Source organism: Dryobates pubescens, chromosome 35 (genome assembly GCF_014839835.1).
Source record: "Dryobates pubescens isolate bDryPub1 chromosome 35, bDryPub1.pri, whole genome shotgun sequence".
Classification (NCBI taxonomy): domain Eukaryota; kingdom Metazoa; phylum Chordata; class Aves; order Piciformes; family Picidae; genus Dryobates; species Dryobates pubescens.
Genome location: NC_071646.1, coordinates 5168348 through 5191338, shown reverse-complemented (window position 1 = coordinate 5191338; position 22991 = coordinate 5168348). Strand labels below are relative to the sequence as shown.

Genomic DNA, 22991 nt, shown 5'->3' with positions numbered 1-22991 from the left:
AGCTGTGGTTATGAGGGGACCCACGGCACCGGGACTCTGCTGAGAGCTGCAAATGGCCCCAAACGACTTTGAATCCTCGAGGGGACCACGACAGCCGCGGCCGGCAGCAAAGCCACCTCTCGGCGGCACAGGGACACGGCCGAGCCCTGCCACCCTCGGCGCGGCCCCCCTGCCCCGCGGATAGTTCTCTCCACGGGCTCCCTGTGGGCTGTTCCTCCCCACCGCCTCCCGATGGTCTCGCCCAGGTGCTTGCTGGGCGTGTCCACCCGTGTTCCCCCGCAGCGTGAATGGTCCCTCCCCCTCCAGAGGGCAGTGTTTAGCCATCCCCACCCTCCTCGCCTCAGGGTCCCTCATCTCCCCTCGCTGTCCACCGTCGTTTTCCCGTCCCACTCCATACCCCCTAATGTTATTTTCTTTTCCCCGGAGCGGAATGATTTATCCTGCCCCCCTCGAAGTCTCTCCCGCGCCACATAGCCCCGCCTCCAGCCCCTCAGACCCCGCCCCTTCAGTTACGTCATTCCCTCCTCCCCCTCGCCATTGGCCCATCCGCGATACCTTGCCCGAAGCGGCCAATGGCGGCGCTCTCCCCGCCCGGAACCAAGATGGCGCCGCCAGGGGCTGCGGGCGGGTGGCGGTGAGGCGGCCTGCGGGGGGGCCGCAGCCTTCCTCCGCGCTCCGCCGCTGCGCCGCGGGGCCGGCCGGCCGGTGGGCTCGTTCGCTCGCTGGCTGGCCGGCCGGGTCCGCCCCTCCACTCCGCCATGGCGGCCGAGAGCGGCAGGCAGTTCTGGAAGAGGAGCGCCAAGCTGCCGGGCAGGTGAGAGAGGGCCCGACCCGTACCGTCCGCCCTCCGGGGACTGTTGCAAAGGCCTCAGTCAGGAGGTTGTTGGGTAGGGGAGGTAGAGCCAGCCGCTCTGCTCCGGGAAGGGGCTGTCAGGGGCACCCGTCCTGGCTGTGGGGCTGAGGCCCCAGAGTACCCCCTGCAAAGGTGGAAGGATACCAGAGGTATCTGCCCTGTCTGTGGGGCAGGGAGGCCTGGGGTACCCCCTGCAACGATGGAGGGATGCCAAGGGTATCCACCATGGCAGTGGGGCTGCGAATCTGGTTGGAAGCCTCAGTTTCCCCCCTGCAAGGTTGGAGGGTTACCAAGGGTATCCCCCCTGGCTATGGGACTAGGGGGCCCTGCAATGGTGGGGGAATAACAGGCCTCTCCACACTGGCTATGGGGCTGGGGATCCTGAGGGTATCCCCTGCAGGAGTGTGGTGATACCAGGAGCACTCACCCTGGCTATGGTGTAGGGGAGTTAGCTGGGGGGGAGCAAAGCTCTCCTCTGCCCTAGAGGGGGATGCCAGGGGTATTTCAGGCTATGGGGTAGGGGAATTCTGCTGGAGGATGTCCTGCTGTGTGAGGGTCAAGGTTAGTGCCAGGATTGCCCTATTGTCTGTAGGGCAGTGTGGGGGCTACGGGGACCCCTCTGTGCACCTTCTGCCCCACAGGAAGCAGGGTGCAATGGCTTTGGAGGCCCATCTAGGGTGGCCTTGGAGCCAAGGTTGTACCAGTCTCCTTTCCACTGATACTGAATAAATCTCATCCCTTTTCAAAGCCCTTAGATGTGTTGCCATGGGTGGCATCAGCTTTATCCCAGGGTGCCCCCCTTAGGGTGCATGTAACCCCTCATTATCTTCTGCTGTGTGGGATGTCACTCCCAGTCCACCTCTACTCAGTACGATGGGCTGGGGGGGCTCGCTGTGTGCAGCTCCCCTGCTTTGGTTCCTCAGGCTGTAGTGTCCTGCTTGCTGTCAAGGCACTCTCAGCCAGAGTTGGGAGAAACAAGTAAAATGTCTGATTCAGGTGGTGTTCAGGAAGAAGAGGCTGGTGGTGATGGACAAGATGCTTCCTTCAAGGCCTTGGGAGCAAGGCTGCCACAGGGAGAAGATGCCCACCTCCCTGGGGAGGCTTTCACAAGTGCTGTGCCTGTCTGCTCTTCACATTTGCTCTCATTTGCCTTATCTGAACCCTGCCCTTCCCCTCTTGGTGTGTGGACGCAGTCTGAAATGCTTACTTGGCTCTAAATCCTGCTGGGCCAGTTAAATCTCTCTTTCTAATTTGCTTTCCCTCAGTTCCCCCAGTTTCCCTCTGTGCCGGCTCCCTCAGGTTGCTGGGACAATCCAGGGCTGTGGCAAGCAAAGGGGAAGCAGCAAACCCTCCACGTCCCTTCTGCTCGTGGGGGAAGCAAATGTTGTGCTCTCTCTGGGTCGTTCTGTCTCTCATCACTTACAGAGGGGTCACAGCGTGCTCCCAGCTGAGGGTCTTAGACAGCATCTCGCTCCTGCAGTGCCTGACTTGGGGCTTCAGCTTGGAAAGCTCAAACCAGGTGAACCGGTCTGGGAGGCAGCAGGTCCTGCCTAGACAATGCTCTCCCAACATCAAGTTTTTGGCAAAGTTCCTGTTCCTAACTGGCTGCTTGGCAAATATCCTGCTGCTGTCCAGGAGCCTTGCTACCACCTCTGAACACCCAGCCTGCTGGTCCTTTCCAGGGACAGATACTGACAGGGCTTGGGCCACGCAGCCGTGAAGGGTGGAGGTGGGACGTGCTGCATCCATGGTCACTAGATGTGAAGCTCCTTTTCTTCTTCTTTGTCTGAGCACTGGGACATCCTCCTGTGGAGATTCTTGGCTCTTGCCTTCCTTTGCCCTGACAAGCTGGCAGAGGGAGGCTTTGTGAAGGTTTGGAGTCTGTGTTAGCTTCCTTTTCCACCACACGTTGTGGATTTGGTCACTGGTTGTGTTAGCTGTTAGTCAGTGCTTTGTGCCTGCAGATTTAGGGTGGCAGAAGGAGCAAATCTTGTTTCCTGTTTCCAGTACTGCCCTGGGGGTTGTTTTGCACTGGGAGTTCTCACCCCAGTCATTTTCTGGGGGTGTGCTGGCAGGTTGGTTTCGTGTCTTACCCTGTGTGGTGGGCTGTTTATTTCCTGCCCTGAAGAGAGCAGCCAGGCCCCTGGGAGGGGTGTTTAAAAGGGGAGAAAGAGAGCCTGCTAAGGTTAAATCTGTGTCCCAAGTGGCACTGAGCTTTCATGGATTTGCAGCTTTCTGCTGCCATGTGAGGAACCCACACAATGATCTCCTGGTGAGTGGTGTAACACAGCTACCATGGCTGTTGTGCCAAGCACTGTCAGTCAGCAGTTGTACCAGACACTAGCCACAGAGGTAACAGGAGATAGCTGTCCCAAAGAGACTTGTCCATTCAGTTTGGGAGTACAGCATCAGCTTTCTTCTTGGCTCCTGATTCAGTGATGTGTTTGCTGAGAGGTGATGCCTGCCCCCAGCTTTCTGCCCATGCAGAAGTTGGGCAAAGGCATCTCCAGACAGGGAGTCAAGCTTGGAGACAGCAGATTCATTCTAGTTGAGCTGCAAAACCAGGCAAGAGTGAGGAAATAAAGTTACTGAGCATCTCTTGGTGGTGTCACTCTGCCTCAGTTTCCTCAGGTGTGGCAGCAGGATGTGGTGATGCAGCTTGGTGTGGAGCTGCAGCATCTGTGGGGAGGCGGCTGCAGGGACGTGAGCTGAAGGAGCAGGATCAGACACCGTGGCACAAGCTTGCTGTCTGGCAGCTGTGCATGTACTTGTGTGTCTTGGAGGTCACCTGTTGCATACCTCAGAGCATTTACAATCCTCCTGTCCAACCTGTTGCATCCTCTGCCTGGGTGGATAGGGCAGAGAATTGGCAGAGATGGGACAAGCACAGGGGCAAAGCTGCTTCATGCAGCAGCTGCAGTTCTCCAGGGCAGCATGGTGGTGTTCAGCCCTGCCTCTGTTACCTGCTGGAAATGAGACTGTCCTCTTCAGCTGCTTTCGTGGGAGTACAGGCTGATGGCTGTGCAGTTAGATCAGCTCAGGATGCTTGGTTTGAAGGAGTCTGGATTTTGCTGCATGGGAGGTGGGACCCTCCGCTGCTGTGTCAGCCGCTAGCCACCGAAGGCATCAGCCTGTTGCTTCAGAGCCCCAGGAAAGGGTTTCCTCACCCCAGCTGGCTGCCACATCCCCTCCTGTGTCTCTAACACACATCATTCACTCTGCTGCTGAAGTTCAGGCTCAGCAGTGTGTGGATCCCCCCACGGAGGAGCAGCATTGTGGCTGCTGTTCCGAGCTTGGCGCCGAGCACCAGCAGAGGCTCTGCTGGTTCCTCTTCTGCAGGGAGCTGCTGTGAGTCACTGGGAAGCAGCACTGATCTGGAGGGGTTGTTTTTTCTCACTCTTGATAATCTGCTTGCTATGCCCACCCACGGGGGTATCTCTGCTTAATAGCTGTCCTGACTCCAAGATGCTAATTAGTCAGCAAACTCTTTCTAGGCTGGTTCACTGGTGGGTAAACACAGGGAACCTTTCCAGTGCTTCCAGCCACGTGGGACTGCTGCTCCAGCAGCGAGCCCACCCCTCACCAGGCTTCACCACCAGCATGTTGCTCTGGTTGTTTCCAGTCTCAGCCTCTGGCCTGGATCTCTGCATCTCTTCCCTGCCAGCTGGGCCTGTTGCTGCCACCTCCTCATCATCAACTGGTTCCCAGAGTGTTTTCCAGCTGCACCAGGCTGCCATCCCCCTCCTACATGGCTGGGCTCTGCTCGGTTTACTGCCAGGCAGCATCTGCAGCTCCTGGAAACCAGGCCAGCTCTGTTGACCCAAGAGGAGCTTGTCCCTTGTGTGCCAGCTCTGAATGGGCCCTTGTCTGTGCTGTGGGCCCTGGGCCTGTGCTGTGTACCAGGGAATGGGGAGGATTTGATTTCCAGAGATGGTTTTTCAGGGTGGGGTGGCTGTGATAGTTACCTATATGGAGGTGACAACTGAGGATCCCTCTCTCATGTCCAGAGCCTGTAAAACTAGTGATGAGCACTCATCTAATAGCTCCTCTCTGAGGACCTGCAGCCCTTGGGCTCCTTGTCCCTTGAGTCCCATTCCACAGGGAGAGGAGCTGAGGGACTGGGATGCAGTGACTCATTTCAGGCCACGTAGGAAGGGAATTGATAAGCTGGGATTTGGACCCAGGTCAAACTGTCCTGTGCCAGAGGCTGCTTCGTCCTAGTGTTGGCTACGAGCCCAAGGGCCATTGCGGGGTTCAAACCTTCCAGCAAGTTATGCAGTGTCAGTGGCCAGAGCCCTTCCCTGTCCTGCAGGGCTCCAAAGGGTGAATTCCCAAACCTGGAAATCCCCTTGCTGGTGTGTCAAGGCAGGGGGGCTGAGACACGTGGTCCTCAGTGAACCAGAGGTGCAAAAAAAGAGGAGATCTCCAAATCCCAGCTCAGGCTGGAGAGAACTTAAGAGTTTAAACAAAGCTTCTCTTTGCTCCTGCAAAGAGCAAATCTTCAGCTGAATGTGGCACTTTGGATCTAAGGCTTTGAAGAGAGGAGGTGATTGAAGTTGGGTTTGGTCTCTGTTGAGCTCCTGACAGATGACAAGGAGCGTGAGGCAGGTCTAGGCTGAGGAGCTTGCTCAGGGCTGCTCCAGGGCTCTTTGCTTTGCCTCCTGACTTGTTCTGTCCCTTCCCTGCAGCATTCAACCTGTCTATGGAGCGCAGCATCCTCCGCTGGATCCCCGGCTCACCAAGAAGTGAGTGTTTTACCTTCTGGAGACGCAGGCCACGAGGCTTTGCAGGGCTTGGGCTCAGCCCTGCGGCAGGAGGAGGTCTCCAGCATCTTCTGGCCCTGCGGTGTCCCAGCTGGGAAGGGCAGCAGCGGCACGTGGGGCTGCCCGGAGCTCTGCAAGGGCTTCCAGGGAAGGCTTATCTGCTCACACCCCTTTGTGGCCAGGATTCTTATCAGACCAGCCACATCAAAGGAGGCAGGCATGTTTCTGAACAGTGGTGATTGAGCCCTCTGCTCCCCTTTGGAGGCAGAACGAAGGGAAGGGGAGGTAAAGCTGCCCAGCAGCTGCAAGGCTGTGGAACCACAGGACCCTCACTCCCTGGCAGAGCAGAGCTGAGCTGCTCCGTGTCTCCCTGTGGCCATGAAGGTTCCCTCTGGTCTGTGACGCCTCAGGAGGTGGACTTTGCCTCCTGTGGCTGAAGGGTAACTGCAAAGGCTCCTCCTGTGCCCAAGAAAAGAACCAGGCTGCTGGGAGCCATCACAGGTGTTTTGGAGTGTCCACGAGCACAGACTGGCTGTGTCTGACCTCTGAGATGCCTCTGCCCAGGTCCCAGGGCTTTTCTGGGGGTGTTAATTTGCTGGTTTTCTCTAGGGTGGGAGGAGGCAGAGCTGAAGGAATTGCACCTCTCTTCCTTTTGCCCTTCTGAGCAGCAAGCCTGGCAGCTCTCCAGCTGTGTGCTGGCACTGTGGCCTCTGTGCCCTGTCATACCAGCTTGGACTCTGCCTCCTGGCAGCCCAGAGAGGCTTAACAAATTCTTGAGTTTGGGAGGAGGAGGAATGGGAAAGCTGGGAGAAGGGATTGGAGTGATGACATAAGGAAGGAAGTGAAGTGGACTGCTCTGTCAGCATGGCTTTGACAGTGTTTCTCTCTCACTTGCAGCTTCATCAAGGACCGCTCCAAGACCAACGCGCTGCCTCTGAAGAGCAAGAAGGCCTCCAGCTTCCACGAGTTTGCTCGCAACACCAGCGATGCCTGGGACATCGGGGATGATGAAGATGAGGACTTCTCTTCCTCCTCTTCTTCTTTGCAAACTCTGAACTCTAAAGTGGCCAAGGCCACAGCAGTCCAGGTTCTGGAGAACCACAGCAAGCTGCGAGCGAAACCTGAGCGGGCGCAGTCTACTCTCAGCGAGGTGCCCACCAACTGCAAGGTCATCAAGTCCAGCAGTGAGGCCCAGCTCTCCAGGGCATCTGGTAAGAGCCAGGAGCAGCCTCCTGCTCCAGGGCTCTCCTGGTTGACCACTGAACTAAGCTTCTTACTTCTACTTGCATGTTATGGGCTGTGGCACAGTCTGTGTGAAGCCTTTGCCTCCTTGTAGCAGCTTGTACTCCAAGGAGCCATTGTTGGAGGTGTGGCCTTAGTGCTTCAGTGTCCTCTGCTGCTCAGTGTCCTGCAGACAGGCATGTCTGTCCCAGAGCATCCCATGGGCTGGGTGCTAAGGGATTTTGGAGATATCTCTTTAAGTTCTTGCTCACTGCTTCCTTTGGGTTCCTGTAGTTGCTCTTAGTAAAGGTCTGGATGAGGCCCTATGGAGCCCAAGTTGGGCAGAGAACTGAGCAGCATCAGCTTCTGCTCTCTCTGCCTTGTGCCTTTGCTGTGGCAGGAACCCAGCAGGTCCCTGCTGCCAGAAGGTGGCATTGGCAGCCTGTCACCCCCTCTCTCTGCTCTAACTATTAGCTCTATCACTGCTTAGATCAGTGGCAAGCAGACCAGATCAGTTCTGGGATTCCCACAGCTCCTGCCCATAGCTTCCCATGGAAAGAGGGAAGGCTGGTCCACTGGCAGCCACTGGATGCAGGAGGAAGGAGGGGAAGGGGAAATGATGGAAGAGCCCCAAGAGAAGCCTGCAAACCAACTGATCCCTCAAGTGTGCCAGCAGCACTCTGCTTGCTGGGGCTGGGGAAGAGAGGGACAAAAATCTGCATTGGCAATTCACTGCCAGTGACCAGAGGAGCAAGGTTAGGGTTTGGAGCTGCAGCTTTTCCCCTTCTACCCCTTGCAGAGGAGGCCTGTGTGAGGACCCCCCTCCAGAAGCAGCAGTCCCTTCCCCTCCGCCCTGTCATTCCTCTCGTCGCTCGCATCTCCGACCAAAACGCTTCGGGGGCTCCCCCCATGACAGTGCGGGAGAAAACTCGCCTGGAGAAGTTCAGACAGCTCCTTTCCAGCCACAACACAGACCTGGGTGAGTGTGGGAAGGGGGAGGTGGAGGAGGGGGCCTGCTGCCTGCCTCAGGCATATGTCATCTTCTCCCCCCGCTGGAGCAGAGCTGATGATAGCCTGAAGCAGGTGGGGTGGTTGCGTGAGCTGCTCTGTCCTCTACCAGCTCTCTGTTTGTTTCCAGTCTTTCTCCATCTCACTGGGGGCTTTTGGGCTGTGCATGAGAACTGAGGCTCTGGCATTTCAGGAGCCCTTGCAGCCAGCACCAGTTCCATGCCTAGGCAGAGCTGAAATCGTCTCTGCTCCCTTCGCTGCAGACCCACATCCCCAGACACTGCTGAGGTGGAGCCTTCCTGAGCCAGCAATGAGCTCTTGTGGCCAGGAAGGTCAATGCCATTCTGGGGTATATTAGAAGGGCTGTGGTTAGTAGGTGAGAGAAGTTCTCCTCCCCCTCTACTCTGCCCTGCTGAGGCTGCATCTGGAATATTGTGTCCAGTTCTGGGCCCCTCAGTTCAATAAGGACCTCAGGGAACTGCTTGAAAGAGTCCAGCACAGAGCCACAAGAATGATGAAGGGAGTAGAACATCTTCCTGATGAAGAGAGACTGAGGGAGCTGAGGGCTCTTTAGCTTGGAGAGGAGGAGGCTGAGGGGTGACCTCATTCACATTGATAAAGCTGTGCAGGGTGAGTGCCCAGAGGCCGGAGCCAGGCTCTGCTGGGGGATGCCCAATGCCAGCACAAGGGGCAGTGGTGGAAGCTGAGGCAGAGGAAATTCCATGGAAACAGGAGGAAGAATTTTTTCACTGTGAGGGTGACAGAACCCTGGAGCAGGCTGTCCAGGGGGGTTGTGGAGTCTCCCTCTCTGGAGATACTCAAAACCTGTCTGGATGTGTTTCTGTGTGATCTGCTCTGGCAGGGGGGGGTTGGACTGGATGATCTTTTGAGGTCCCTTCCAGCCCCTAACATTCTTTGATCTGTGATTGATTGAGGCTGTCTCCAGAGCCTGCAGGAGCAGACTGGGCTTTCCTCTCCTTCTAGGTTGTAGTGGTGCCTGGACGTGCCTAGGATCTAATCCATTGCCACCACTGTCCGTTTGCAGATGAGCTGAGGAAGTGCAGCTGGCCTGGGGTGCCCAGAGAGGTCCGGCCCGTGACGTGGCGTCTCCTCTCAGTGAGTACCTGGAGCTGGGATGCAGGACTCTGGGAGGAATGTGCTGAGCCTGGGACATGCACTCCTAGAACTCTGTGTGTCTAGAGCTAGGTTTGCTCTTGTCGTGGCTGTGCCCAGCCCAGGGTGAGCTGGGAGGGGTTTTTGGCCAGGGGGTGTAATTGCTGTGTCCTCTTGGAGCACCAGGGCCAGAGTGGTCCTAGGAGATGATTTTCTCCCTTTGCCCTGGCTCTGGTGAGATCCCACCTGGATAACTGTGTCCAGCTGTGGAGCCCCAACCACAAGAAGGAGATGGAGCTATTAGAGCAGGTCCAGAGAAGGCCATGAAGATGATCTGAGGGCTGGAGCACCTCTCTATGAAGACAGGCAGAGAGAATTGGGGTTGTTCAGCCTGGAGAAGAGAAGGCTCCTAAAAGACCTTCTACTATTTGAAAGAGGCTACAGGAAAGCTGGAGAGGGACTTTTTACAAAGGCATGGAGTGACAGGGTGAGGGGTGGTGGCTTCAAGCTGGAGGAAGCTCCATTTAGATTAGACTTCAGGAGGAAATTCTTCCCCATGAGGGTGCTGAGGCACTGGACCAGGTTGCCCAGAGAAGTTGTGGAGGCTGGAAGCATTCAAAGACAGGTTGGATGGGGCTTTGAGCAAGCTGGTCCAGTAGAAGGGTTGCCACTAGATGATCTTTGAGGCCCCTTCCAACCCAAGCCATTGATTCTATGCATCTGTGGCTCACTCCATGTCAGGAAGCTGAGCCCCACGGCCTCGCGTTGCTCCCAGAGCAGCGGAGGCGCCTGGGAGAGCCCAGCCCCGAGTCCCTGTGCCTCGTGTTTCCAGCTTGCCTGGCAGGGTTTCGGGGGGGTTGTGGTGTGGGAAGCCAGGGTCTGCCCTGAGAGGAGCTGTGCCGCCGCAGGGCTACCTCCCGGCCAACACGGAGCGGCGGAAGCTGACGCTGCAGCGCAAGCGCGAGGAGTACTTCGGCTTCATCCAGCAGTACTACGACTCCCGCAACGAGGAGCACCACCAGGACACCTACCGGCAGGTATCGCTGCTGCCTCCCGCAGGCCTTTCTCCCCTGCTGCAGGCCCTCTCCTCCCTCTCCACCTGGGGGGTGCGGCAAGGAGAGTGTGGCCGGCAGGCCGAGGGAGGTTCTCCTCCCTCTGCTCCATCCTGGTGAGCCCACACCTGGGATACTCTGTCCAGTCTGGGGCTCCCCAGTTCAAGAGGGACAGGGATCTGCTGGAGGGAGTCCCACAGAGAGCTGTGGGGATGATGGAGGGACTTGGACATCTCTCCTATGAAGAAAGACTGAGAGCCCTGGGGCTGTTTAGTCTGGAGAAGAGAAGGCCGAGAGGGGATCTGATCAATGGCTATCAATATCTGAGGGGTGGGGGGTGAGGTGAAGGTGGCAGGCTCTTTCTGGTGGTCCTCAGTGATAGGAGAAGGAAGAGTTGATAGAAGGTGGGACACAGGAGGTACCAACTCAGCATGAGGAGAAGCTTCTCTGGTGTGAGGGTGCTGGAGCCTAGAGAGGTTGTGGAGTCTCCTTCTCTGGAGACTTTAAAGACCCACCTGGATGTGTTCCTGTGTGACCTTGGCCTAGGAGGGTTTGGACTGGATGGTCTCTACAGGTCCCAACCCCTACCATTCTAAGATTCCTCCTCTTCTGTTTCTGCCTTCTTACAGGTATTAGTTTAAACCTTCTCTAAATTGCTGTGTTTCAGACCCCAGCTCTGACCACTTGCCCACACCTGAGCAGGGCAGACTGGAGGTAGAGCTGTACCTGATGTCCTCAGCACAGGCATCATCTGTAACCCTCCCTGTGCTTGTCAGCAAGTGCAGCTGTGGCCTGGGGGGGAGTACAGAGGGGTGGATTTCCCTGTTAGCCTGTGATGGGTTACTGTGCCCCTGGAGTTCACAGCTGGTGTGTGCAACCTACCCTCTATTCCAGATCCACATCGACATTCCAAGGACCAACCCACTCATCCCCCTCTTCCAGCAGCCACTCGTCCAGGAGGTAAGAGGGAGGGAAGCTCCTGCTCCACACTTGCTGTGTGGGGTTAGCCCAGCCCTGCCCATAGTGAGTTCTGTGGGGAGACTTTCCTGCCTGGTGCAAATACCTGCTGAAACTGTTGCACCTTCTTCCGTGTTCCTGAAGGGTATCAGGTGTGGAGCTCAGGGGTATGAGCTCAGCTCTATTGTGGTGAGATGTAGCCAGGAGTTGGTGAAAGGCCTGGAGCTTTTGTTTCAAAACAAACTCAAGCCATTTGGGCCAGAGCAGGTTCTGTTTGCTACAAAACCTCTGTTGTAGCAGTCTGTGAGGAACCTGGACGGGGCTGGGTTTGAGAAGGGGGCCAGGAGGTGTGTGGCATCTGTGCTTTCTGGATACTGTGTCAGAGTGTGGTGTCCTGGGGCTGGGGCAGTCTGGGAGTAACACTGGTGGCTGGGAGGAGGCTGCTGTGTTGGGAGCTCTGCTGGGAGCAGATAACAGCAGTGGCTGTCCACGTGGTGCTGAGCCAGGTCTGCAGCCCTGCTGATAGCAGCCCTGTCCTGTGCAGGGAAGGCTCTTAACCACCTAGAACTTGACAGGTTGGATCTGCTCTGCCTCTCCTCAGAGATGAGGCTTTGATGAGCAGCCTGGTCTGAACGTTCTGTGATGTGTGCTGGCCTGTGTGGGCTCTGTGGATCATAGCAGAGTCTCCCCTAGCACCTGTATGCTGCTTACCTTCCCTGTGCTGCTGCAGAAAGCCTGCCAGTGCACGAGCCCTGCTCCCTCAGCTTGGCAGTTTTGCTCTCCTGCCTTTCCTCTGTGCACAGCTAATGCAGGTTCCTGCTTTCCCTCCTTCCCTAGATCTTTGAGAGGATCCTGTTCATCTGGGCCATCCGACACCCAGCCAGCGGCTATGTGCAGGGCATCAATGACCTGGTCACCCCCTTCTTTGTTGTCTTCCTCTCTGAGTATGTTGGTAAGTGACAGTTGCTGTTTGAGGCACGGTGCTGCCTCTCCAGCTGCTGGAAACGGTGTGAAGTGCAAACCTGCCTGCCTGGAGGGGGTGCTGGCTCCTTTCTTCAGCAGCTGTGCCAGGCTGGAGATGCATAGAACCAGAGAATGCTAGGGGCTGGAGGGGACCTCTGGAGGTCATCCAGTCCTAGCCCCCTGTCCAGGCAGGATGACCCAGGGCAGGTCACACAGGAACACATCCAGATGGGTCTTGAAAGCCTCTAGAGAAGCAGACTCCACAACCTCTCTGGGTAGCCGGCTCCAGCATCTCCATAGCAAAGTTCCTCCTCATGTTGAGGTGGAACTTCCTGGGTTCCAGTTTGTATCTGTTGCCCTTCATCCTATCACAGGACGTCAGTGAAAAGAGCCTGGTCCCTTCTTCTTGACCCCACCCTTCAGATATTTATCAGGGTTAAGAAGATCTCCTCTGGGGCTGCTCTTCTGCAGCCAAACAGCCCCAGGGCTCTCAGCCTTTCCTCCCAGAGAGATGTTTCAGTCCTTTCATCATCCCCATAGCCTCCACTGGACTCTCTCCAGTAGTTCCCTGTCTCTCTTGAAGTGGGAAGCCCACAACTGGACACAGTACTCCAGATGTGGCATGACCACAGAGGGATCCTTGACCTGCTGTTCACACTCCTCTCAGTGCACCCCAGGAGACCATTTGCCACCTTGGCCACAAGGGCACATAGCTGTCCCATGCAGCCTGACCTCCTCCTGTACCTTTGCTGCCTGGTTGAGTTGGTTCCAGGGTCAGAATGTCTGAGGGACCTTCCCTGTTCAAAGCTGTGTGTACAGCTGGCCTGGAAGAGTCTCCCTCACCTTTCCTTGAAAGCTGGCTCTGGGAAGCTGGCACCAGCTCTGCCCTCACACCTCCTGTGTTTCCTGCCCCTGCTCTGAGTGGGCTGCTAGCAGAGCCCCACTGTGCTGCCAGCTGGCTCCTTTGCTTAGCTGCCTGCTGGCTTCCCTGGCATGTTGGTGTTGGAGCTTTTGAAGGGCTGTCTCCTGCAGCAGCTGACTCAGCAGGACCCTCACAGCTCTCTCAGGACCCTGTGTGTGTGACTGGGAGCTGACAGGCAGAGGTGGGAACTCACAGGCTGTTCTCTTTGGGCAGCTGACACCCTGCTCTTCTGCCTTTTCAATCCAGTGGCTTCTTGCAAAGCAAGCTTGCCTCTGGTCATGGACTGCTCCCCACCTCCAAGTTCATTGTAGACTTCTAACCCCTCAGCCATGCTTTGGGCAGGCATTGCATCTGCAGGCAGCAACTCCTCTACAGCTCAGTTAAAATCTCTCCTTGGTGCTCACCAGCTGGTGAATGTGTCTGGTTGGTGATGATTCCTCTATTTATCAGTTACTAGACCAAGGCCTACAATATCCTTCAGAGAGCTTCCCTGGCTTCCCACAGAGGGCTAGAAGGATCCATAGGGAAAAGGTGGGTGGTTTGGGTAGGGGATGGTCTGTGGCCTATTCAGCACATTCAGGGAGCAGTTTGGCAGCTTCCATTGCTCCTTCTGACATGAACAAGGAAGCAGAGTCAGCAGTACCCAGCAGACTCCCAAAGGGATTAACCTCCGCTTGCTGGAGCAGTTTGTTGGCCATGCTGCTCTGCCTTTGCCTTGATGCCCTTCCATTGTCACCACAGCAGGTGTGGGGAGGAAGGGGATGGTGCTTCTCCAGGTCCTGCAGGACCAGTGAGTGAAAAATACTCACAGGAGAAGGAGGAGGTGAGAGCAGTGCTGGAGCTGCTGGCTCCTCACTTCCCATCCTCCTGCAGGCAGGACCTGTGAGCGCTGCCAGCCTGCAGCAGCTGCCCTGCAGCTTATCTGAGCCGGGAGGGTGGCCCAGCTCCATCCCTCGGCCCTGGCCTCTCCCTCTTCTCCTTTACAAGCAAGATCAAAGATGCTTGGCTGGATTTCTGGTGCTCTGGGTTTGGAACTGGGCCAGTTTAGCTGTGGCATCTGTTGATGGGATTTAGCGGTGTGACAGCTCCCTCTGAGGCCTCTGTCTGCAGCGTGGTGAGGAGGGAGGGAGGGAAAGAGCTGCTTGGCTCAGCTGAGCCAGGAGGGCCAGACCTGGCTGTCTCCTCCCCACCTTCCACTGCCTTCCCATGCCTGTTGTCCTCCAGCCTCCAGGTTCAAGTCAGCCTAGCCTGGAGCAGGTGATCTCAGCTCCACACTCAGGCCAGCACCACCCTCACTGCCATCCCACCCTCGGGGCATCTGCTCTCCCCTTGCCCTTCCTGGTGCCTCATGAGTCTGTTTAAAAGCAGGAGCAGCCTTTTGCCCTCTGGGAGTGCCCTCTGGGGACAGAGCTGCCACTGACTTTTGTGTGCTCAGCTCCCAGTCCACTCAGTTATTAAAACACAAATCTCTACTTCCCCCTCAGCAAGGCTCTTCCTGCACAGGGCTGCTTCTGGCTGCTGAAGCTCTCCTGTCAGCCAGGCTCCAGAAGGAGGAGGAGAAGCTCTGTGAAGCTGAGCTGTCCCTCAGCTGCTGGCTTTACTGTCAGGCTCATGCTGGATTTAACTCAGAGCCTTTTTGCTCTCCAGGAAGCTGTTTACACCCCTTTGGGTCCTCGTGACTGTGCCCCAGAGTCCTGCCTTCCTGTAGAGGCTTCTGAGGCTTTGGCAGTTCTTCCTCATGGCTTCTCAGAGTTGCCAGGCACTTTCTGGGTGCTTCTGTTGTGCTTCAGACCTGGGATGATGCTGATGAATCCAGCTGGGAGGAGGAACTGAGCTGCCTGGTGCTGCCTCAGGCCAAGAGCAGTGTTTCCTCCCATGGTTTCCGGCTGCAGTGAACAACTCATCTCCCCCAGCTCTCAGTGGTGCTGCCAGCTGGCAGAGCCCAAGGCAGGATCTGCTCCAGTAAACATGGTCCCATATGGTACCAGGGAGCTTTGACCATGCACAGCCCTTGAGGAGAGAACCACAGCAGCAGCACTGTGGAATTCCTCCCATGGTCCTATGGGGAGCTGGGCTGGGTTTGGATCAGGGCTGCTGAGTCTTTTGGGTCCTTCAGTGCTGGAGGTGAGTGTGTGGGTGCCCTGCTCTGCTTTGGGCAGGCCACTCACGTTGTGCAGGGAGCCTTGTAGTACTGCTTGCCTTGCCTTGGCTTGATAAAGCCCCTCAGTGTCTCCCAGAGCCTCCTGATGTCCTTCCTCCTCCCTGTCTTGCAGAGGAGGATGTGGAGAACTTTGATGTGACCAACCTGTCGCAGGATGTTCTGCGGAGCATTGAAGCAGACAGCTTCTGGTGTATGAGCAAGCTGCTGGATGGGATCCAGGTGAGCCTCTCCTGGGACTGTGAGGCTTTCTCTCCCCTTGCTGGGGCAGCAGCACTCTCTCTGCTGGCTGAGCTCTCTGCATGTCCCAGTGGCAGGGAGATTTTTGCTCCTGCACTAAGCTAAATCTGAGTAAAATGCAGTGGAAATAAGATGCTGTGGCTGTCCAGCTGGCTCTGTCCCAGCTAGGGGCTTCACAGCAGGCAGATGATGCTGGTGCTCCTTGCCTCAGCGTGGTCTTGGGTCCCTATGGAGCTGGTTTGGGTTGTTTCTAGCTGTTGTTGGGGCTGCTGCTTCTGACTCATGGCCTCTTTCCACAGGATAACTACACCTTTGCACAGCCAGGAATCCAGAAGAAGGTCAAAGCCCTGGAGGAGCTGGTCAGCAGGATCGATGGTAGGTGACCAGGGGATCTTCCAGCTCAACACGAGAAGGAACTTCTTTACTTTGAGAGTGGCAGAGCCCTGGAGCAGGCTGCCCAGAGAGGTGGTGGAGTCCCTGTCCCTGGAGGTGTTCAAGCAAGGTGTGACCATAGCACTTGGGGTTTAGTGGCCACGGTGGTGTTGGGTTGATGTTGGACTGGATGCTCTTACAGGGCTCTGCCAGCTGCAGTGATTCAGTGATGCTGGGTAGCACAGGGGGAGGTGTGGAGGCGTTTGGGAGGTGGGGGCTCAGGCTGGACAGCTGTGCCCAGGTGTGCAGGTGACATGTGCTGTTCCAGAGCAGGTACACAATCACTTTAGGAGGTACGAGGTCGAGTACCTGCAGTTTGCCTTCCGCTGGATGAACAACCTGCTGATGAGGGAGCTGCCCCTGCGCTGCACCATCCGCCTCTGGGACACCTACCAGGTAGGCAGCCTCCTGCTCCTCCCCTGCCCCGGCCGCTCTGGGACCACGTCCCTCCAGGGGCTGGGCATGGAGGACTTGTGGCAGCAGCGTGCAGCTAAGGAGAGGAGGCAAGCAAAGCAGTGTGGCCCTGGGGTGTTTGTAGTCAGCTGAGTGAGAGGTGGCCCAGCAGGATGTGTGTCTGGGGAGGCTGTGCTCCAGGTGGGCTGCAGGAGCTGATCCAGGGGTTTGCTGTCCACAGTCGGAGCCAGAAGGGTTCTCCCATTTCCACCTCTACGTCTGCGCCGCCTTCTTGATCAAGTGGAGGAAGGAGATCCTAGATGAGGAAGACTTCCAGGTGAGTCCCTGGGGCTGGGGGCAGCAGGGAGGGAGTTGGCTGTGGCTGGGAGCCCAGCATGGACATGATCAATGTTCCTCTCAAAGCTGATGCCTGAAAGCCACTGCTGAGCCTCAGCACACAGGGCAGGACTCTGGGAGGGGTCAGACCTCAGCTGCCAGCTCCTCCCTGGGCTCCAGCTTTGATCAGAAGTCCCTCAGTGTCTGCCTTCTGGTGTCCAGCTCTAGCACAGTGGCAGCACCCTTTACCTCAAGGGGTTTGTGTGCACTTGAGGAGCTGCACTGACTCACATCTGGACATCAGCACATCTTAAAGCTGCCTCTGAGCCTTTCAGAGCTGTGAGGCTGGGGATGAAAGTCACCAAGTGCTGCTGCCTCTGGTCGTGCCAGCCCTGAGCCTGCTCTGCAGCTGTCCTCTGCCTTCAAGCACCTTCCCCTCTTGCAGGGCCTTCTGATGTTGCTGCAGAACCTGCCCACGATACACTGGGGGAACGAGGAGATCGGACTGCTGCTGGCTGAAGCCTACAGACTCAAGTACATGTTTGCAGACGCCCCCAACCATTACCGCCGATAGGTGCCAGGGCTCCAGCCCCTCCTCCGCCCCCTGCCCGCCCCCTCTCCTGGCCCAATCTGATCACTGTGGCATTTTTGTCGTCCCAAGTCCTCGGACACTCCGGCTGGGAGCTGCTCCTCGCTGTACAAAGCTCACATCAACTCTTGTCTTAACTCTCAACGTGTGCCTGGCTGCCACTCCGTGCCCCTGGCTGTGCCACTCCAACCACCTGCAGTATTTCAGGCCCTGCTGCTGGCTCCACCCAGGGAGAGAGGCTTGAAGGGGCTTGGGGGAAGACGTTGGGGGGGCAGCTTTCCAGATGAACTGAGCCGAGGAGGAAGCCCTCCTGTCCTCTCCACTTCTTGCCCTGGGCTTGTCCAGCTGGGACCACCTTGGCTTGGCTGCCTCCTGTGAACCTGCTGCCACGTGTGCTGCCCCAGTCTGCTCCTGCTCACTCCATCTCCCAGCTGAAAATGCCTTATCAGAGACCTGCCTGGCTGGAGAATCCTCCCCCCACACCGAGGGCAGCAGGGCAAGAAGTTCCTCTCAGGGCCTAACTTTGCTCCAAGGGTCCAGAGACCTCTAAGCACTTTGTGGGCTCAGGAGAGAGCCTCTCGTGCCTGCCCTCTGCTTCTCCTCCCCTTTGCCTCCCTCTCCCCCAGGGCAGGGGAGTGGGCACGGAGGGGCTGGGGCCTTCGCTCCATCCAGGCATGGGTTGACCACTCCAAGGGACTCCTGGTGGCTGATGTGCTGTCGGTACAACCCCCTCCGGTGCAGCTGTGGGGGGAGGGGGGAGGGCTGGGAGGGGAGCAGCAGCATCTCCTGAAGCTCCCTTGTGCAGCTCCTCCGAGGCATTGTGTGTATATTGTGTTCTTGTGTATATGGGTCAGAGCTGTACAATATCTGTCTCTGTTTGTAGCAGATAATGATTTTATATTTATAACCTGCACCCCCTTCTCCTCACCCCTCTCCATGCCTGGGAAAGATGCCTGGGGGCAGCCTTGGAGGGCTTTGGAACCCCTCCAGCGGTGGAGAGCGCCTTGGAGCCGAGTTTCTGCCCCCAAGGTGTTGCTGCAGTGTTGGAGCTGCCAGGACGAGGTGTGATGGAAATGCGGCTCTCAAGGCTTCCCCCGTGAGGAGGATTTGGGTGTTGAAAGGAGAGGGAAGCTCCATCAGGAAGCAGGGAAGAGCCATGTCGAGGAAACAGGGTATCCGGGCTGCTTGTGCCCCTCCAAGCACTGCAGGGCAGAGCTGTGCCTGGGGGCCTCTGGGAAGCGTCCTGGATCCAGCACTGGCTGCCCCCAGCACTCCCCAGCCCTGCAGCCACGTACGCGTCCTCCTGGGACGGGCAAGGACCAGGCCTTGCTGCCATCTGCTTTTAAATCAAACCAACCAGGGATGTTCCCACGGGCTGGCACCGTCTGGGCTGTGCCAGGAGGGTGGAGGGTGCTGGACCCAGGCCACCCTGGGCTGCCTGGGGGCTACCTGGGCAGGGTGTGGAGCATCCTGAGCCCTCTGCTTTCTGTTGCTGCTCCCGGTGGGAAGAGGCAGCAGGCCGTGAGGCCGAGCATGTGGAAGGCAGAGCCTTGTTGCCAATAAAACTCCAAACAGTGTATCAAGAAACTGCTTCCAAACCTGGAGTGGTTCTTCTCAGAGCCTGGCCTCTCTGTGTGCCTGCCAGGCAGAGCTGGCAGCCCTCCTGTCAGGGAATGCCAGGGTGGAAAGGCCCTCAAGGATCCTCTAGGTAAGAACATCACCAATTAAACAACAACAAAAGGGGGGAAAAGCAACAAACCCCAAACCAACAAGTGAGCTGGGGGGGAGTGTGGGTGGTGAGGGAGTTGAGGTACATCAGCTACCCTCCCAACCCCCTCCCCTTCCTTGCTCTTTGCACCACGGTGGGTGACTGCTGCTGCTGAGAGCAGTTTGTGGGAGGACAAGCCCTTACTGCTCCCTGCAGTCACTCTTTATCCCCTATTAATTACTGAAGTCCAACTGAATGCAAGTTGAAGTCCAAGCAGGACTCACTTCACACTGATCCCCCGGCACCCTCTGCCCTATGGGGGGAAGTTTCTTGGTGTGGCTCCTGGCACTGGCTCATGTCCTCCCCCTTGGGCTCAATGGGGGTGAGGCTGGAGGTGAGCACTGGGGCTGGCACCGCTGCAGCTGGGAGCCTGGCAGATGCCATTGCCATGGAAACCTTTTAGCTGCAGTGATTCAGTAAATCCCAATTTCATGTGTGAAAAAAGGAGGCAGGGTGGGAGGGGAGAAGCTCTTTTCTTGACATGGAGTAAGGAGAGAACTGTTGGCGTTGGAAAAGACTCCCAGCATCCAGTCCAACCAGCAACCCAACACCACCATGGCCATTCAACCATGTCCCAAAATTCCATGGCCACACCCTTCTTGAGCCCCTCATTTCCTCTCCCTTCTATCACCTGAGACTAGGGAAAGGAGACCAACCCCCACCTGGCTCCAGCCTCCTTCCAGGACGTTGTAGGTCTCCCCTAAGCTTCCTTTTTCCAGGCTCAACACCCCCACCTCCCTCAGCTGCTCCTCCCCAGCCCTTCTCTGGCCCACCTCCAGCCCCCCACTGTCCTTGGGAGTGAGAGGCCCAAAACTGACCTCAGGATTCGAGGTGTGGCCCTTACCTGGTGCTGAGAACAGAAGGCGCTGGCCTGGGCCTCAGGCTGCCCTAAGCAAGGAAGGACTCTGAGGTTTGGTTGTGGTTTTTTTTTTGGTGTGTTTTTCTTTTTTTATACATTAGAACATTTATTTCTCAGAGAGAAAATATAGTCTCAGACAGTCAGATTATAGTAGGTAAAATTAGCATCTCTCCTCTCTTTACAAGCATAGATTTGTTTTTTTTTCTCTTCTTCTGATTACCTCTCTTATACCATCTGATATAAACAACTCTAGAAAGCAAATAACCTCTCACTTTCTACAATAAATAGAGCAATCATCTGTGCTTTACAGCAGACTGACAGCAACGGTTAGGTCCCGGAGCCACAGCAGGGTATCAGCCAGTTCAGAGCCTAAGATGGCATTCAAAAGAAAACCACGAAGGAAAAAAGGTAAAAAAAGATAAAAAATAGGGAAAAAAAAAGGAGAAAAATCAAACAAAAAAAACCCCCAACCCAAACCAAACCCCCAACCAAACAAAACCAAGCCAAGCAAACAAAACCCCAACCAAATGAAACCAAACAAACCCAAGGCAAAACCCCAAACGGACACAAAAAAAGCCAAACCCAAGCCCCAAACTAAACAAATCAAACCAGACCCCAAAACAAAAAGAGCCAAACCAATAAAACCAAACCCCAAAAGAGCCAAACCAAACCCAACCCCCAAACAAAACAAATCAAAAAACCCAAACCAAACCCCAAACCAAAATCCCAAACCAAACCCCCAAACAAAACCAAAAACCAAACCAAAAGAAACCAAACACCAAAACAAAAACCCCAAACCCCCAAGAAAACCAAGACAGACAAAACCCAACCAAACCAAACCAAAAACCCAAACCAAACCCCAAACCAAACCCTCAAACAAAACCAAAACCCCAAACCAAACAAGAACCAAATAAACCAAACCAAACCCCAAACCAAAACCCACAAACCAGAACCAAATAAACCAAACCAACCCCCAAACCAAAACCCACAAACCCCAAACCAAACAAGAACCAAATAAACCAAACCAAAACCCACAAACCCCAAACCAAACAAGAACCAAATAAACCAAATCAAAACCCCCAAACCAAACAAGAACCAAATAAACCAAACCAACCCCCAAACCAAAACCCACAAACCCCAAACCAAACAAGAACCAAATAAACCAAAACCCCCAAACCCCAAACCAAACAAGAACCAAATAAACCAAACCAACCCCCAAACCAAAACCCACAAGCCCCAAACCAAACAAGAATCAAATAAACCAAACAAGAACCAAATAAACCAAACCAAACCCCAAACCAAAACCTACAAACCCCAAACCAAACAAGAATCAAATAAACCAAACAAGAAGCAAATAAACCAAACAAGAACCAAATAAACCAAACCAACCCCCAAACCAAAACCCACAAACCCAAAACCAAACAAGAACCAAATAAACCAAACAAGAACCAAATAAACCAAACCAAAACCCCCAAACCAAACAAGAACCAAATAAACCAAAACCTCCAAACCAAACCAAAACCCCCAAACCAAACCAAAACCCCCAAACCAAACAAGAACCAAATAAACCAAAACCCCCAAACCAAAACCCCCAAACCAAACAAGAACCAAATAAACCAAAACCCCCAAACCAAAACCCCCAAACCAAACAAGAACCAAATAAACCAAAACCTCCAAACCAAACCAAAACCCCCAAACCAAACAAGAACCAAATAAACCAAAACCTCCAAACCAAACCAAAACCCCCAAACCAAACAAGAACCAAATAAACCAAACCAACCCACAAACCCCAAACCAAACAAGAACCAAATAAACCAAAACCCCCAAACCAAACCAAACCCCCCAAACCAAACAAGAACCAAATAAACCAAAACCCCCCAAACCAAACCAAAGACAAACCCCAAACCAAACTAAACAAAACAACCCCCGAAAGGCAAACACCGCAATGAAACTAACCCAAACCAACCAAAAACCCCCAAACCAACCCCAAACAACCAAAAAGCAACCACCCACCAAAACCAAACAGCAAAGAAAAGAGCACCAAAACAATAAAAGAACCCAACCCCCAACTCCCAAGAGCTTCAAACATCTACACAGGTCACGAGGCCACAGCGGAGCTACCAGCTGGAGAAAGGGAACGTTCCTGGCAATAAATTACACTGTGTGCAGCTAAAGAAAAACAGGACCCAGCAACACCGACTTCAAGGACTTCAAGGATGGTGACAAGAGGTCTAAATAATTTAAGAGTGGTATTTTTTTTTTTACAGCTATGTACACAAAAGGGGGCCTTCCACTAGCCACGCTCCACAGGCATCATCATCATTATTATCAATTATATTATCAGCATCATTATTATTATTATTATTATTATTACAAAACCCTGTGCCCCACCTCTTGAGATATATTACAGGAATCTTCCTCAAAGTGTGGTTCCATGTCCCAATGTATAAGAAGTGGTACTTTAAAAAAGTAGACCAAGTAGAAATGGCAGTGATTACTCCCCACTAATTATTATTAATCATTATTATTAATACTCTTCTCCCCCCTCCCTTCCCCCTCCCCCCTTTTCCACATTCTCTTCAGTATGAAAACAAACAAACAAAAAAGTTAAAATAATAAAAAAATACCGAGTTCCAAAGCCAAGAAAAGATGAGCTTCAATCTACAATCTTGCTCTGCACCTTTGGTTCTGAACATGGGAAAGCAAAGAAACAGAAAGGGGGAAGCAGAAGAGAAGAGAAACACCCCCTCCCCCCCCCCAAAAAAAAAACCAAACCCCAAACATCAGAGTCCTTGGCCAAGGGGGCAAGGGGGAAAAGGTTTTGTCACCCTGTTGCCCAGCATGGGTTTGTCCCCATTGGGTTTTGTCTTACTGATGCAAACCTCAACGTTCCAGGGATTGTCAGCAGAGCTGGGGTTGCAGAGGTGACAAGGCTGGAGCCCCCCCCCCCCCCCAAGGGGTAAGGATATGTGGGTGTGGGAGGAGGTGAAAAGGCAGAAATGGTGATGTGCTGCTCTTGGCTTCAAGCCAGAGCTAGAGGAAAAGAGCAGAGAGAAGGCCAAAACAAAAAGGGAAGAAAGGAAGAGGAGCCCTACACCAAATGCGTGGAAACCACCACAAAAGATGCATCTCCCTCCAACCCTGATCAACCTCAGTGCCCTCAGAGCTGCTCCAGCTCCTCAGACACCTCCAAAATTAGTTTTGCTTCTTAAAAAAAACACAAAGGAAATTCTCCTTGCTGAAGACTCAACTACTGCACTTCAATACCACGACGTGAACTGGGGCTGGGAAGGAGCAGGGGCACAAAAATCAGGATTGAAATGGCCAAACTACCCAATCAGCTGCTAGGAGACACACTGAGATG

At 54.9% G+C, this 22991-nt stretch overlaps 1 protein-coding gene across 1 annotated transcript; it reads left to right on the top strand.

Moving 5' to 3' along the window:
* Positions 1-591: 591 nt before the first annotated feature.
* On the top strand, positions 592-17735 carry TBC1D22B (TBC1 domain family member 22B). Its single transcript, XM_009902635.2, has 13 exons — positions 592-814; positions 5542-5598; positions 6514-6827; positions 7637-7816; positions 8891-8961; positions 9867-9995; positions 10905-10970; positions 11805-11919; positions 15126-15232; positions 15550-15625; positions 15951-16078; positions 16317-16412; positions 16857-17735. The coding sequence occupies exons 1-13, from the start codon at positions 759-761 to the stop codon at positions 16983-16985; spliced, it is 1524 nt and encodes a 507-aa protein (XP_009900937.2). The 5' UTR covers positions 592-758; the 3' UTR covers positions 16986-17735.
* The last annotated feature ends 5256 nt before the right edge of the window (positions 17736-22991 follow it).